Source organism: Xiphophorus hellerii, chromosome 14, assembly GCF_003331165.1.
Source record: "Xiphophorus hellerii strain 12219 chromosome 14, Xiphophorus_hellerii-4.1, whole genome shotgun sequence".
Taxonomy (NCBI): Eukaryota; Metazoa; Chordata; class Actinopteri; order Cyprinodontiformes; family Poeciliidae; genus Xiphophorus; species Xiphophorus hellerii.
Genome location: NC_045685.1, coordinates 10,109,806 through 10,124,960, shown reverse-complemented (window position 1 = coordinate 10,124,960; position 15,155 = coordinate 10,109,806). Strand labels below are relative to the sequence as shown.

The 15,155-nt window shown below is 40.9% G+C and overlaps 1 protein-coding gene across 2 annotated transcripts; it reads right to left on the bottom strand.

The window, feature by feature from the left end:
• Positions 1-1,011: 1,011 nt before the first annotated feature.
• klc2 (kinesin light chain 2) lies at positions 1,012-15,155 on the bottom strand. Of its 2 annotated transcripts, none has more exons than XM_032582382.1 (14): positions 15,025-15,155; positions 11,212-11,457; positions 10,787-11,129; positions 9,680-9,896; positions 9,415-9,604; positions 9,134-9,307; positions 8,906-9,005; positions 5,509-5,558; positions 5,254-5,321; positions 4,700-4,808; positions 4,314-4,484; positions 3,084-3,208; positions 2,446-2,503; positions 1,012-1,809 (listed from the first exon to the last, which is right to left on the bottom strand). In XM_032582382.1, the coding sequence occupies exons 2-14, from the start codon at positions 11,437-11,439 to the stop codon at positions 1,726-1,728; spliced, it is 1,917 nt and encodes a 638-aa protein (XP_032438273.1). In that variant the 5' UTR covers positions 11,440-11,457; positions 15,025-15,155; the 3' UTR covers positions 1,012-1,725. The 2 variants fall into 2 exon arrangements, with proteins under 2 accessions (XP_032438273.1, XP_032438274.1); XM_032582383.1 differs by having other exon boundaries at positions 4,344-4,484.

The window sequence follows — 15,155 nt, the reverse complement described above, 5'->3', positions numbered from 1 at the left end:
TAACAAATGTTTGTCTAAAACAAAACGTGACAAAGTAAAACAAGCACTTCATGCCCCCTGGTAAAGTAAGGTGGAATATGAGTCATGCTGTGGGCTTGTTTCCCTACTGCAACGTCTGTGGGCAGCTGGTCTGACTACGCAGCACCATGAACTGACACTTTCACTGCAAAAACCACCAAAGTATTTTTGGTCTAGTCTCTTTTGAAAATATATCAGTACATGTGAATTAAGAGAAAACTAACTTTCAAGTAACTTTTCAGTTGTAGTCATAGAAACGAGGGTTTGTTTTGAGTCAATAATCCTGAAATTTTGATGAAAAAGTAAGAGAACAAAACATTTTTGTTCCACCTGCAGATCATTTCACTTATATCTGATACTTTTCCATCAGTATTAAGGAATTACTGACTTCAAGCTAGCTCCTATTTCTTGCTCCAAAGTTACTTGCAAGTTAGTTTTGTTTTATTTCAAATGTACTAAGATATTTTCATGAGAAACTCGACCAAAAATACTCGGTTAAGATTTGGTGTTTCGCACTAGCAGGATGCTGCTGCAGTAAGAGGATAATTCATTTTGCAGTTTTTTTCACATCTTCACCAGGTTGACAGCAATGTTTCTGAAAACCGTACTATTTACAGTAAACACACAGCAGCTTTTTAAACAAATCGTATATGAATGTTTAAAGATTACCTTGGATCTCCCCCTCCAGTGATTGTTACCTCCAACTCACTCTGACCTGAGGCCTCTCCTGATTAGCTCCGCCAGGTCTTAAAGGGTCGTTTTCCTTCAGAATAAAAGCTGTTTGGTATTAGTAGAAGATTTTTTTAATTTCTTTTCTAAAATATTCGACTACATTTTCTTTTCCATTTGATTTCCTCCGTAAATAAACCACAAAGTAATGAAGGATTTTCTGCCCTGAATCTGGCCACTAAGACTTTCACTTCATTGAGTTCATTCAAGTGTTTATCTCCAGTTTAGAGTGAAACCCTGACAGCTAAATTCAGCAACAGATGATGGATTTATGAGCGTTTTTAATATTTGATGACAAGATGAAGCAAAAGTCACATTTTCTGTACTTTCCTTTCGTTTTCCCCCACATATTGTTCTCCATCTGTTCCCAGTCTCCCAGTGTTTTTCCAGTTAAGTCCCTCCTTAACCCCATAAAGTGTAAACAAAAACAAATCGAGCTATATACACAAGGAAAAGTCAAATAATTTAAAAGCGTTCATACACATAAAAAAAAAAATTCACGAAGGCAAACAGTTTGAGGTTGAAATGGTCAGTGCTTATGCTTCCCTAAAAGGTTGATTGTGTTCGGATGGCACCGCGGTCGCCCGTGGTTACGTCATGCTACGTGTGGAATATACAAACTGACACGCGTCTCGTCGAACGGAAACCAACATCGCCTTGAAAACGTCGAGTGTCTGCAGAGGAGAGACTGGGCAGGAACCGTAGAGCTACTGGTTGAAAACATGAGGCGTTCAGGTGCAGACATTCCACTTTCTAGTTCAGCAGCATGCTCGTAAGTGTGTGTGCGATGCTATTCAGTGTTCTGGTCGATGGCGGCGGTGTGTACAGCGGTAGCAGCAGTGATGACATCAAGTGTGGTCATGTCTCTTTGTTGGGTTTTTTTTTTTTAAGTGTTCCTTAAAATAAAATCAATAGAAGCGGCTGCTCAAACCGAGGTAAACAGCCCCTTCCTGTTCTGTCCCCGCCTCTCCGCCGTGTCTAACCAATCAGGGAGCTGCGTCTGGTCAGGTCCACGTTGCTGGCGCTGAGTCCTCTGCTGTCTGAGAGGCCGGAGTTGGCGTCCTGGAAACGGATCGGTTCGTGTTAGCTCGGGATCGGTCCAGTAGAAAAACAAGCAAACACACCAGGTTTTAACGAGAACAACGCGCAGAAACAAAACCTGACCTGCTCTCCTCTTGTCCTGTAGTTCATTTTGAACTCAACCTTCATGGAGGTTCAGCAGATCAATGCACTGATTACCGATAATTATCTTTTCACTGAAGCTCCATTTCTAACTCAGTTCTTCTAATATCATCACCAGGTATAATTAACTCATGGTTTTCAGCTGATCAGGATGCTGCTTGTTTAAATCGACTTTAATAAATTGGGAAACTGAGTTTCCAGTCATGCAGTTAAACCGTCTCGCTGCATTACAGCACTTTAAAAAAACCCCACAGATTCAAAGATTAAAACAATAAATGAAGGTAAATAAGAAATAAAACGTAAACAATAAGCAAAACATAAGCAATTAGTAAAACAAAAGTAAGAATTAAAAGATATGTAACACGTAAAACCTTAAAAAATAAAAATAAAATGCAAGTAAGTAGTAAAGCAAAAGTAAGAATTAAAACAAAAGTAAATCTTAAGAAGGGAAGAAAGGAAGGAATGTAGTTGCATCTCTTTCCAGACTGTCAGAGGTTTGGCGTAAACCATCTTTACCTGCGTGGTTTCCTCGGCGCTCTTGTTCAGGAAGTTCAGGGAACTCGCTCTTTTCATTCTGTGCAAAAAAAAACAAAACAATAAAAACAACACAAGATTTCTGTGTTGAAAAACATAAAACTGAACAGCATCGACTGTATCCTGAACCAATCAGATATTCCAAGTTGACCCAGAATTTCAGCTACAAACGTTAAGTTGTAACTAATGACCTTGTATCATCGGAATAATCCTCCCACACCGTGGAAAGGCTTGCCTACAACTGATTGCCTCTTTTTTTTTTATTTTGCTTGAATCCATGACTAATAGATTGTATCTGAGTCTCACAGCTGCTGCCTCGTAGTTCTGCTCAGCTGTGGTAAAACCAGATCAACACTAAGCAGAGTCTATTTTTAAATATTTAATTATGCCACGTGCTCCTGACGGACACCTTTACTCTCAGACTTAAACTTTGAAACCATCATGAATAAAATTTACGACCTACATCGCCACAAAAATGTATAAACTTCATCCAGCCAACTCGCAAGAAATTTGGATTTATTCATTGTAGATAAAAAAAAAATATCCAAAACCTGTTAACATATTTAGGGCCAATTTACTTTTTGAAATAAATGTTTCCACAGAGACAACGTTGTATTTACCCGGGGTTTCGGGGTTCCTGAGGTCCGCTGCCCTGCAGCTTCTTCACCAGCATCTCACTGCTCCTCCTCAAAGCGTCCCGGATCTTTCCGAAGGAGCCGCTGCGACGCAGAGACCCATTACCGTCCTGAAGAGAGAGGAAAGAAACCAACGACCACGTATGGAAATGAGAGGTCTAAAAGATTCTCTGTCATTTTTAGAGGGTTTCCTACAACAGGACGATCTACAGATTGATATGTTCTAGGGTTGAAACGATTCCTCGAGTGATTCGAGTACCTCGATTATTAAGATTCCTCAAGGAAAATTCACCTGCCTCGAAGCTTCGTTAAGTTATGTTTTATTATTTAATGCACCGTGTTCCGGCCGGGTCGATATTAGCGTTGTTCAGCGCGCTCACTTCCGCCTGAGTTGTTGACGAAAGCTAACTGTTAGCAGCACAACGTCCAATTTTCAAGTTCGGCCTGGAAGGATTTTACCGATTCATGATAACGTCCGGGTTTTTGTAGTTTTTCGGGGGACCAATGAACATCCTTAAAATGACGGGAGCGATGTCTGGAGAACGGCAGCTTTTCTCCTCTCAGAGCTGCTGGTTCAGAGCGAACGGCGGGATTATTTATGCAGGTGAGCGGATAGACTGAACACTGCGGACGGTTGTGCTTTAGATGCGTAGTTTTACGGACGAACCGGAAAATAAATTTGATATCATCCTGGTCGCCACTAATGGGCGGTGAAGCGCATCGTGACGTTACATACCGGGTAGATGTTCCTGTGTGTGACGAACGAAGGTGCCAAATCCCGTCGCTATTATGGCTGAACACAAAAGCTATAAATGTCTGGGCAAAGTGAGAGTTCATCTATTAAAATGACTGAAGATGAATACATAAACCAAAAGCTGGAGTATAGACAAGCGTATTTGTCAGCCTGCCTCTTTAATAAGAAATGTAATATAATTTCAGATCTTTGTACAACTTTTCTTCAGATTAACTTAGAAAGTGAGCTGTTATTGTTACAAGTTAATTTTCTAAAATACAGAAAAGTTATTCTTAGGGAAGCTCAAATATGAAAAATTGGACTGATGTTGATATGCAATAGTAACACTGCTGTTATGTTAGATTTACCAATGTTTTATTTTTTTATCCGATTACTCGATTAATCGTAAGAACAATCGATAGATTACTCGATTACTAAAATATTTGTTTACAACAGTCCTACTATGTTCTGTCTGCGCTTACTGAAACTGTAAACTCTAACATGGATGTTACCCCGTTCCACTCTGCGGACTCGTCGCCCTCGTTGTCTCCTCGTCCCCCTGGTCCGTCCCTGCTGTGCCGCCTGTCCCCTCCTCTCCCCGGTCCGTCCTTCAGCAGCTCCACCACCTTACTCTGGTTAATGGCGTCGATCCCCTGAGAGAACAAAATCACACAAAAGATAAGGAAAAACAACAACAATAAAAAGACTGTAAAAGTTGAACATTTCACAGAATAAACACAAAGCTGGTGTCTGATCTTGGCGAGATTTAGGAGCTTCAGCTGTAATTCCTTCTGAACTACTCAGGTGATGTAACTAAGAAAGCAGCTAATCTGACGTCAGTAACTCAAGCATTGAGTGTGTGTTGTACCTGTTTGCGTGTCTTGCTGGCACACTCCTCAAGCGTTTCGGCTGCCTCCAGTTTGCCTTGACGACGGTACAGCGCTCCCAAGCTCTTCAGGGTTGTGTTCACAGTTGGACTACACAAGAGAAAAAAACTAAATGAACAAAAAGTTTTGCTTTTTTCAACATTATTTGGCAAATAACGATGCCTGAATTTAAAAACAATGAGTTGTTTTCTCTATTTTTGATGACATCGTGGGGTCACTCCCTCATAAAATGAAGGCAATTAGGATGTAAACAGGTTGTTTGTGGAGCTATTAATCAGCCACCACTTTGTTTCCTTTGGGAATTTTAATGTTGTGACACACAACCTTTGACTTTATTCAAAATGTAAAAAAAAAACAAAAAACAAGAGAACATTACATTCAACACCAACCAGCCTTCCTTGAACCGCATGTTCAGTATAAAGAAATATCTTAAAAGCTCCCTGTTTGTGGAAGAACTGAATCAAATCTGTTTTTCATCTTAGTAGGAATAACTATGCTGGTGTCATGCATTATTCTCGTTTTGATCGTTTCTCACCTGTCCACCTTGCAGGCCTTGTACCAGCTCCCGTACTCCACGTACGGCCCAGAGTCCTTCTGTTTGCTCTGACGCAGACAGAGAGAGAAACACACAGGCGCGGGCCAGGATGAGAACAAGCAGAGAGCGAAAGAAGCCGAGTGCAAAACACGAGCCCGCCAAACAGCAACTCAAAGCGTCTTTGTTGTCCTTTTCAGGCCATTTTTAAAAAAAATGTGGCAGCAGGCGTATCAAAGGTCAACGTTAATGACTGACCTTGCTTTCTTCCCTCTCCTCTGCGTGCATCCAGATGGGCTTATTGTCATCTACAAAATGAGAAGAAAAAAAACCCAATTAGAAAACATTCTAGGCTCGCTGCTAACGATTATTTTAGTAACAAAATATTCTGGCAATCTTTTTTTTTATTTTTTTTAATTGGCACATTCTCCAGATTTGTCATTTAACCAACTAAACATTTTTATACAATAGTAGAAGTACATTAAAAGGTGCAAGCAAATAAATAATTAATTTTATTTTTAAGTAAAAAACACCCCAAACATTTCATTGCCTAACATGCGATAACATCGTTCCTGTAGTGTAAACTTGATTATTTGTGGCAAAGAATGCATCTGCAGCTGAAAACTACTAACATCAATGTGTGAAAAGCTCAGCTCCTTCTGCTCGACTCAACATCAACACAGTTTAAGGCGGATCTGATGATTAGTTTTACATTAACCAGTTAATAACTGGATAGCATAAAGATGATTAATGGTAGATTTTTTTGAACTACGCCACTTGATGAGTTCTAGGAAAAACATTTACAGAAGAAGAAGGTTGTTCATCATAAATGCGAAAATGTTTATGTGTTTTTCTTAAAGTTTTGGCTTAATTACTGCTTTGAATATGTGAATCATTTAGCAAATGACATGTTCCAGAGTCTGCATAGTTAACGATTAATCGATTTCTAAAATTAGTTGACAATTACTTCAATAATCAATTAATCACGATTAACCGCTTCAACCCCAAATCCTTCCTGAAAACCTCTCTATGGTTTTTCTCAAATTACACATAACAGTCATTCATAAAGCTGCGGCTGAGGTCCGGTCTGGAGCTGAGCGTGTGGGCAGTAGCGGTTTGTAAAGCCTTGGTTTGACAGAGAGGAGGGAAGCAGGAACATAAAGCAGCTTCGGTATCACAGAGTAATCCTCTGACCTGCTGGGAGATCAGGGTGATAAAGGGATCAGTTTTTCTTTGGTGTGGCCAAAGACAAACACGAATGTATTGTATTGTTTGGCAACAGAAATGAGACAACAACAAAAACTAACAAATCTGCGCTTAAAGGGCTCGACACAGGTTAGGCGATGTCGCGCCCTTGAGTAGACGAGCACATGCAGACCTGCGACGCGACACGAGTTGAGTAAGGCTAAACTTTTTTTTGCTGTTGTCGCAATCGCGTCCTGAGCGTCGGGTGGAGATGACTTTTGCTTGTCGCTCTCCATGTATCAAGTTTATGACTGACACAAAGAGATAGCTAGCTAATTAGCTAGCAAGGGAATATTAGCCGCAAGTTATTGGCAAGGCAAGGCAAGTTTATTTATATAGCACTTTAAAACAGTACCACTGACCAAAGTGCTGTACAATCACAAGATTAAACAAATAAAAATCAAAATTAAAACACATAAAAACCAACAATGCAGTGACGTAAAACACTCTATATAATACATAAACATACCCAGATAAATACAGAAAAGCAGCATCTCAAACTGAATCAAAGGCCAACCGAAAAAGGTAAGTCTTAAGAGCAGATTTAAAAATTGCTAAAGAGGGGGCCTGTTTTACCAACATAGGTAAAGAATTCCAAAGTTTGGGAGCTGCAACAGCAAACGCCCTGTCTCCTCTCTGCCTCCTGGAAGTCCTCGGCACCTCCAGGTTCATTTGGCTCGCTGATCTAAGAGCTCGAGGAGGACAGTGTATATGTAGCAGCTCAGAGAGATAGGAGGGAGCAAGGCCATTTAAAGATTTAAATACAAATAAAAGAATCTTAAAATGCACTCTGAAATGTACCGGCAGCCAGTGCAGAGAATATAAAATCGGGGTAACATGTTCTCTCTTCCGCGATCCAGTTAAGAGCCGAGCAGCCGCATTCTGGACCAGCTGAAGACGGGACAAAGAAGACTGGCTGACACCCACATATAAGGAGTTACAGTAATCCAGTCGTGTTGTGATAAAAGCATGGATTAATATTTCAAAATAATCCACTGGTACAATATTCCTAATCTTAGCAAGCCGCCTCAAATGGAAAAAGCTCGTTTTCACAACGGCACTGATTTGTTTATCCAACTTAAAATTTGCGTCCATTACAAAGCCCAAATTTGTAACAAATGGCTTTACGTAATGTGATAGCGGACCCAAATCCACAGGAGTGGACTTGCAGGTAGTACCAGGGTCAAAAATAATAACTTCCGTCTTTCTTTCATTAAAATTCAAAAAATTCAGAGCCATCCAAGTTTTTATGTCATCAAGGCACTCCAATAAAATTGGTACTGTATTGACTCCCTTACGATTGAGAGGCACATAAATTTGTGTATCATCCGCATAGCAATGAAAAGCAATATTATGTTTCCTAAATATTGACCCAAGGGGAAGCAAATATAAAGAAAACAAAAGAGGTCCAAGTATCGAGCCCTGCGGTACTCCACCCAATAAAGGAGCAGACGATGATCTAAAATCATCTATGTCAACACAGAAAGACCTATCCGTCAAATACGACCTAAGCCACACTAAGACTGTGCCTTTGAGACCTACATAATGCTCTAAACGGGAAAGTAAAACATCATGGTCCACCGTGTCAAAGGCTGCAGTCAAATCTAAAAGAACTAAAATCACTGGATCTCCAGCATCAGTAGCCAAAAGGATATCATTAAACACCCTCAACAATGCAGATTCGGTGCTGTGTAAAGTTTTAAAACCAGACTGAAAATCCTCAAGAATATTATGTACATCGAGATAGGCCTTTAATTGATTATAAACAACTTTCTCTAAAATTTTAGACATAAATGGAAGCTTTGAAATAGGCCTAAAATTAGATAACAGAAAAGGGTCTAAGCCAGGTTTTTTGATCAGCGGTTGAACTGATGCCTGTTTAAAAGGTTTTGGAACCACACCAGTGATCAGGCTACTATTTATAATAGCCGTAATAGAAATCCCTAAAACAGGAAGAACCTCTTTAAAAAGTCGTGGGGGTAAAATGTCAGCTGCAGAACCTGAGGCCTTAAGATGACCTACAGTCTCATGTATTAAAGACAAAGTAACAGGTTCAAACTGAGACAAAGCAGTGGAGCATTTGACAGCAACTGAAGGGTCAGAAGCTGAACACATAATATTGGCCCTAACACCAGCCACTTTGTCCTCGAAAAAAACGCGAAATTGGTATTGGTAGCTTGAACCGCCTCAAAACGCAGCGAAGATGTCAGCGCACGACTCAAACTTTTGCTTGACAGAAAAGTTTCAAGAGGAAAAATAACTGAATACATGAGATTTAATAGTCCTGTTGCAACCAAATTTAAAACTTGCATTAGCACATTTTTAAGGCCTTCATTTTAGATGCATGAATTGAGTCTTTTTAAGGGCTGTGAGCTGAGCTGCTAGCTTAGCTGCTGATGGTTTCACTCACTGTTGACTGATCCAAACTCCTTCTCGTGTGCTCTGGTCAGAATCTCTTTGTACAGAACTTCTGCATCTTTGAACTTGCCCTGCTTCAGGTAGCAAGTGGCCTAAAGGGAAACAACATAAATCAGTGCGCTGACGGGGGTTGCCTTGGAAACTAGACATGTTGTAGAGAAAGAACATAGAGGACGTAAGGAGGATTCAGGACACTGAGCTGTATCTATCAGGTTCCCACCAGGTTGTTTTTGGTCCTGGCCACGCTGGGGTCGTCGGCTCCCAGTTTGGACTCGAAGATCTCCAGGGCCCGTTTGTAGTAGTACTCCACCTCGTCGTACTTGGCCTGGTTCAGGCACAGCAGGGCCAAGTTGTTCAGCTGCTTGGCTACGTCCGGATGGGACTTCCCCAGCACCTGAACACAAACAAACGAGACATCATTTGCATCAGGCTTTCACTCAAATGGAAAACAAATTTAAAAGCAGCACTGCTCTCGTGTCCTTCGGTGCGGTGGGCCCTCACCTTCTCTCTGATGCCCAGGGCCCTCTTGCAGAGCGGCTCGGCCTCCTTGTACTTGCCCCTCTTGCCAAACAGCACAGCCAGGTTGTTGAGGGTTGCAGCCACCGCCGGGTGGTCCTTCCCCAGTGTTTTCTCTCTGATGGCTAAGGCGTCGTTCAGAAGGTGAGTAGCTTCCTTGTATTTGTTTTGGTCCCTGGAAACACAGCAAAAAAAAAAAAAGGCTCGAGAGTAGTAAGAAGTTTTTATAAACATAAATCCACCAGCTCACCTATACACCAAGGCCAGGATGTTGAGCATGGTGGCAACGTCCGGGTGGTCGTGTCCGGACGACTTCTCCAGATCCTCCAAGGCCTGCTTGCACAGAGGCACGGCCACTTCGTACCTGCCCTGGGAGGCATACTGGATCACCAGGTTGTGCAGCGTCCTGAGACGATTCGGGACTTCGTAGCCCCCCTGCTGGGCTGCCGCCTCCCCACTGGGCTGGGCTGGAACAGAACCGGACAGAGTCACAAAGAACTTTGATTAAATTCACTTCTTTCTTCTTCTTCTTTTTTTTTTTTTACCCTAAAACATTTAGAAACAAATTACCGGCCATTAAGGTGTTACTTTAGATCTATTCTAGTAATTAGTATATGCTGTGTAGTCGTTAAAGTGCTATAAAGTACTACAGCTTTTTAGTACTATTTAGTACTAAAAAGCTGTAGTACCTGTAACAAGTACCTGTGTTAATTACAAGCAATCCAATTACCTACATTGGACATTTTGCTAGTTTCAGTTTTTTAAACACTAAAATACTTTTAAAACTACTTTTTAAAGGACAGTTTTGTATTACATTTAAAACTAATGTGAATTTAGAAAAATAAATTAACTGATGTTCTCAAAACCTGATTTAAATTTGACAACCTATATTTATGTTTTTTGCTCATTTCTCACAAGAGATAAAAAAACAAACAAACCAAAAAACACTTAGAACGCAAAAGTTTATATTTATGGTTTTTCTTATCTCCATTCTTGGTGTTACGGCCAAAAATGCCACATAAAATAAACGGTGCTGATCGACCGTTTGCTTTGCAAACATCAGCAAACAATGTCAAGAATTATTGAGCGCAAGTATTTCCGCTTCACAAGCTGCATTTCTTTCCCCAGAATGTTTTACATGTGCTCTAAATTGGCATACGTCGGCGAACTGAAGGCAAAAATGGCTCTTTGAAAAGGTTGCAAACCATTGACTTAGAATTTTCTGATCTGGAAAAATGGGACTAAATCATTCAGGATGGTCGGATGCAATGGCGTGACTTCCATGCATAAACAATTAATGCTCTGCAGCTCTTTGTGTGTGCAATATCCTATTAAAAACGATGTAGATCACAGCTACCTGTTCCCTGGTCATCGTCGTTGGGGAACAGATCATCCAGGCTGTCCTTTGAAGAGTCTCCTCCTCCTCCTCCCGTTCCCTTGCTCCCCCCGGAGCTCTGGCTCTTCTCCTCCGACAAGGAAACGTCGTCATCGATCTTCTTGATCTGATTCATGAACTCCAGGTGCTTCTTCTCCTCCTCCAGCTGGGCCACGCACTGCTCGCTGCGCTGCAGCTTGTGCTGCGTCTCCGCCAGCTCGTCCCGCAGCCACTGGTTCTCCTGGCAGAGCCGACGCACCTGGGCGCGCAGCTTCTGCTTCTCCGACTCCACGGCGCTCAGGTGGTTTGACAGAGCGATGATGACCTGGGCGACAACGAAAACGGAACGTAAGCATCCGCCGAGAGACAGAGGATTGTGGAAAGCTGCCGACTGGACCAGAGCCAACCTGCGCTTCTCCCAGGCCCAGCTCGATGTCCTCCAGGTTCTTCCGGAGGAGGCCGGATTTCTCCTGGGCGATGGGCGGCTGGGTGCAGTCCAGCAGCGAGTTGAGCAGCTGCGCGTGTTCGCCGCGCAGCGTCTCCAGGCCCTGCATGACGGCCTTCGTGTTGAGGACGATCTCATCTTGGGTCAGGCGCTCCAGAGCTTCTTCACGCGGATACACCATGGTGGACATTGCGTGGTTTCATGCACACTGTCCACAATGTGATTGAAAGAGAACTTTATTGTACAACTCTGTTTATTTATACTTCACTGCTTTGTGAAACGATATACGCTAGCTGCTGGAACACTCACGTGCAGTAGGTAAAACAAAATAAACAAAAACACCGATTGCACAATAGTTGGTCGGTATCGTTAAGATTTCCAGCTTAACATACTTGTTTATTTTTTACCCAAATCTAAGACTTTTTAAGACCACCATGAAAGGAATTTAAGAGCTTTATATCCACAAAAATGTACAAACGTCGTCCGGGAAACTGGAGAAAAATATGCACTTATCCACGATAGTCGCAAAAAACACTAGCTAGCATGGGTATGTTAGCTTTGAGTTACCGGTAGCCTCATGCGTCTCAAGTCACAGAACGCAATGAAGATGCCAAACTTCTGCTTGTTAAAAAAAGACAAAAAAAACACACAGAATATAGAAAATTAAATAGTGCTATCAAGACAACATTTAAAACCTGTGATTAGCATATTAATCACAGGTTTTACTTTTTTGAAGCCTTAAAAGTTAGATACATAAATTAAAGACTTTTTAAGAATGTATGGACATCCTGTTTAAGTGCCGTGTTTGATATGAATTTTTTTAATTTATTTTTTGGCCCATAAACGCACCATTTCTATACAGAAGTCACTTTAAAAAAAAATGAGGCTCTGTTCTCATTTGCATTTCTTAGAAAACTGTGTTTTAGGTGACACATTCTGCATTATTTAGTTAATCTAACATATCTGGGTTTTCTCGTACAATCCACAGACTTGTTTTGACTGCTGAAAAGACATTGAGAGTGAAAGAGAGACTGTATTGGATGCTGCGAGCCATTATCAAAACTTCTGACGGTCAAAGCGCTCAGCTTCAGGAGCAGGGAAACAACTTTTCCAAGACGTTTTGTCCGCACATAATAAACCGGAACCGGATTGGAATCCACTATCAACAAGTTGTATAAAAATCGAGAGACCAAACATGCTAATGTTATGCTTGCACTTATGCTAACAAATTTATATTCAAATGTCATCGGCAGGAGACAGGATCGTAGCCGTGTGTGGCAACAAAATATCTATTATGGACCAGATAATAAATTGCAGATAACGGAAGATCGCTGGTGAGAATGTTGAGTGGTATCCAACACTGCCCATTTGACCAAATCCCACTGATCTGAATGAAGCTTCAGATTCTTACTTGCAAATCCCCATTCTTAAATATTTTAGGCCGGCAAAAGGGACAAAACATCCCGATCAAGGATTCCTAACGTGAATGAAGATTTTATTTAGATTAAACACGATAATCAGATGTAGGGAATCAGAAAATGAATATGCAACACATGTGATTTTATAGCCTGCATTATCAAAAATAGTTAGAAAAAACTGTTTAATAACAAATTAAATACACAAAAAGATTACAACAGGCAGTTTGTTTGGTTATAATTGCAAAAATGGTTAAAAGCAGCAGGAAGCGGTTTCTACTTTATCAATGGGTAAGAAATAGTTGCACTGAAGAGAAAATGATTGTGTGTGAGAGGGGATGCATTAGTTCACTTGTCCCTAAAGCAGATCACTCAGTACCTGTGGGCTACAAGCTAACACGGCATCGGTCAGGCACCAGGAAGTCCAGTTAAAGTGAGATCTGATCCACCTTCAGAGAAGAAGACCGGTAGAGTGCTAAGAGACGATACAATTCACACAGCGCATTTAACTTTAACCACGCCTGTCCCTGAAAGGATTCAATGTCTTGCCAATTTTAAATGAAAATAAAAGAGAAATTAACTAAAAATGAATTTACTAGGTAGAAAACTTAAGTCTCTTGGGCACCGAGAAAGTTAAACCCTACTTGATGTTAAATTAATAACACTCTTGTTTGGATGCTGTTGCAAAGTCAAAAAAGACAAAAGGTTCTACTTTCTCAAAAGATTTTGCTGTGTTACAAATTGTGAAAACAAAGTGCGAATTTAAAAAGGCAAAGACAGTTAAAAATTTCACCTCCAAATAGTTTTCTAAAAGTAAAAACGGATTCCTCCTCCTCCTTCCCACACACAGTGTGACTTTGGCTTTGTTGCTCATTTAAATACTTAATGTTAAAAAAAAGAAGGCGAGAAAAAAAATTAATTTCAATGCCATAATGTGGTATTTACAGCGACTTTGAAAATAGCCATTTGCAGGTCCAGTCTGAAAAAAAAAAAAAGTTCTGCATTTTCCTATAGTAGAGCTTGACCAGTTCAGTCTTTACATACGTGGTTCTGATTCCCAGCTTAATTACTTTGTCTCCTGCATGTTCATTAGTAGGAAAAGTAGTTATTAAACAACAAGAAACTAAGGAACGTTGCATAGACAACAAAAATCTGTGCCTAACGTCTGTCTGATTTTTATTAAAACAAAATGCCAATTCTTAGATTCTTAATAGTTTTTTTTTCTTTTTTCAGAAAATAAATTATTTTTCTGTATTTTAAGCTTTAAGTCAGAGCCCATCAAGAAATAAAAATGGTTCATTTTACTCGCCGACTGACACCTTATGAGGTCAGGACACATGTCACCACTCCGGTACATCATTATCATCTGCTCTCCGTTCAGCTTGTAGATACTAAACAGCTCAGTTTATAAAGACACATGCTGTTCATTCAAAACAACAAAAATAAACAAACGAAGAAGAACTGCCTGCTTATTATAGCTAGGTTATTATGGACTATACTCTCTATAAGCATTCTCTTTGTATTTTTGTTTCATTTTAGAATATGATTCATAATATATTATAAAACTATCATGTCTTCAATGTGAAATCCCAGTTACTGACTCGAGTGTCATGACTGACATGAATTGGAGCAGGATCAGACTGTGCAGCATCGTTTTTGTTTTTGCTCCAGCTTTGATGCTGGAGGTGCACCTGCTCTCCTTCCTCCTCTCCTTCCTCCTCTCCCTCCCTTCCTCCTCCAAAGCTGACTGCAATGCACCACTCGTAACACTCCCACTCTAAAAGCCTGTCGTGTTCAACCCTAAAAGCCGCCGTCATGTCACGGAGCTCAAAGGAAATCCGCAACACGACGACCGTCTCTTTATCTGTGCGTGTTTCTTTGCTGCCGTGTTTTCAAGGCCAAATGGCCGGAGGATGACGCAGGCCTGCGGCCGAGAAGGGCGGCGACGTTTTTTGTTGTTTTTTGTCTCTGGCAGCAGATGAGTGGAGGTGACCGACAAGGACAGCGATGTGACTGAACGCTGATACAATATCTAGTTAAAATAATAATAATAAAAATAATAATATCCCACAGTTTGATGAGTCACATCCCGACACTGAAGCTGTGTGTAAACAATGAAGGCCCGACTTCATAAACAGAAAATAACTCGCTTTGTATAATCCAGGACAGCGGATGAGACATTTAACTCCAATGTTTCGTTATTAAACGTTATAAAACAGGAAACTTCATTAGCGGCGCAGTTCGCATATTCGCAAACGTCGCCGCTTGGATTCACTGTTTTTACCCAAACTCTCGGTTTAAGTCGCCGCATATTCTTCTTTTATATTTACATATTATAAACAATACGATATGTTCGTTACCTTCATGGAAGAAACAGCGACGCTTTCCCGACGTCAGAACAAAGCGGCTGAATAATGTTGTGATGCTCCAGAAACGCTCGAGGCAGGCAAGCTAGCTGATGCAACGCAACTTCCGGTGGCGTTCTTCCAAA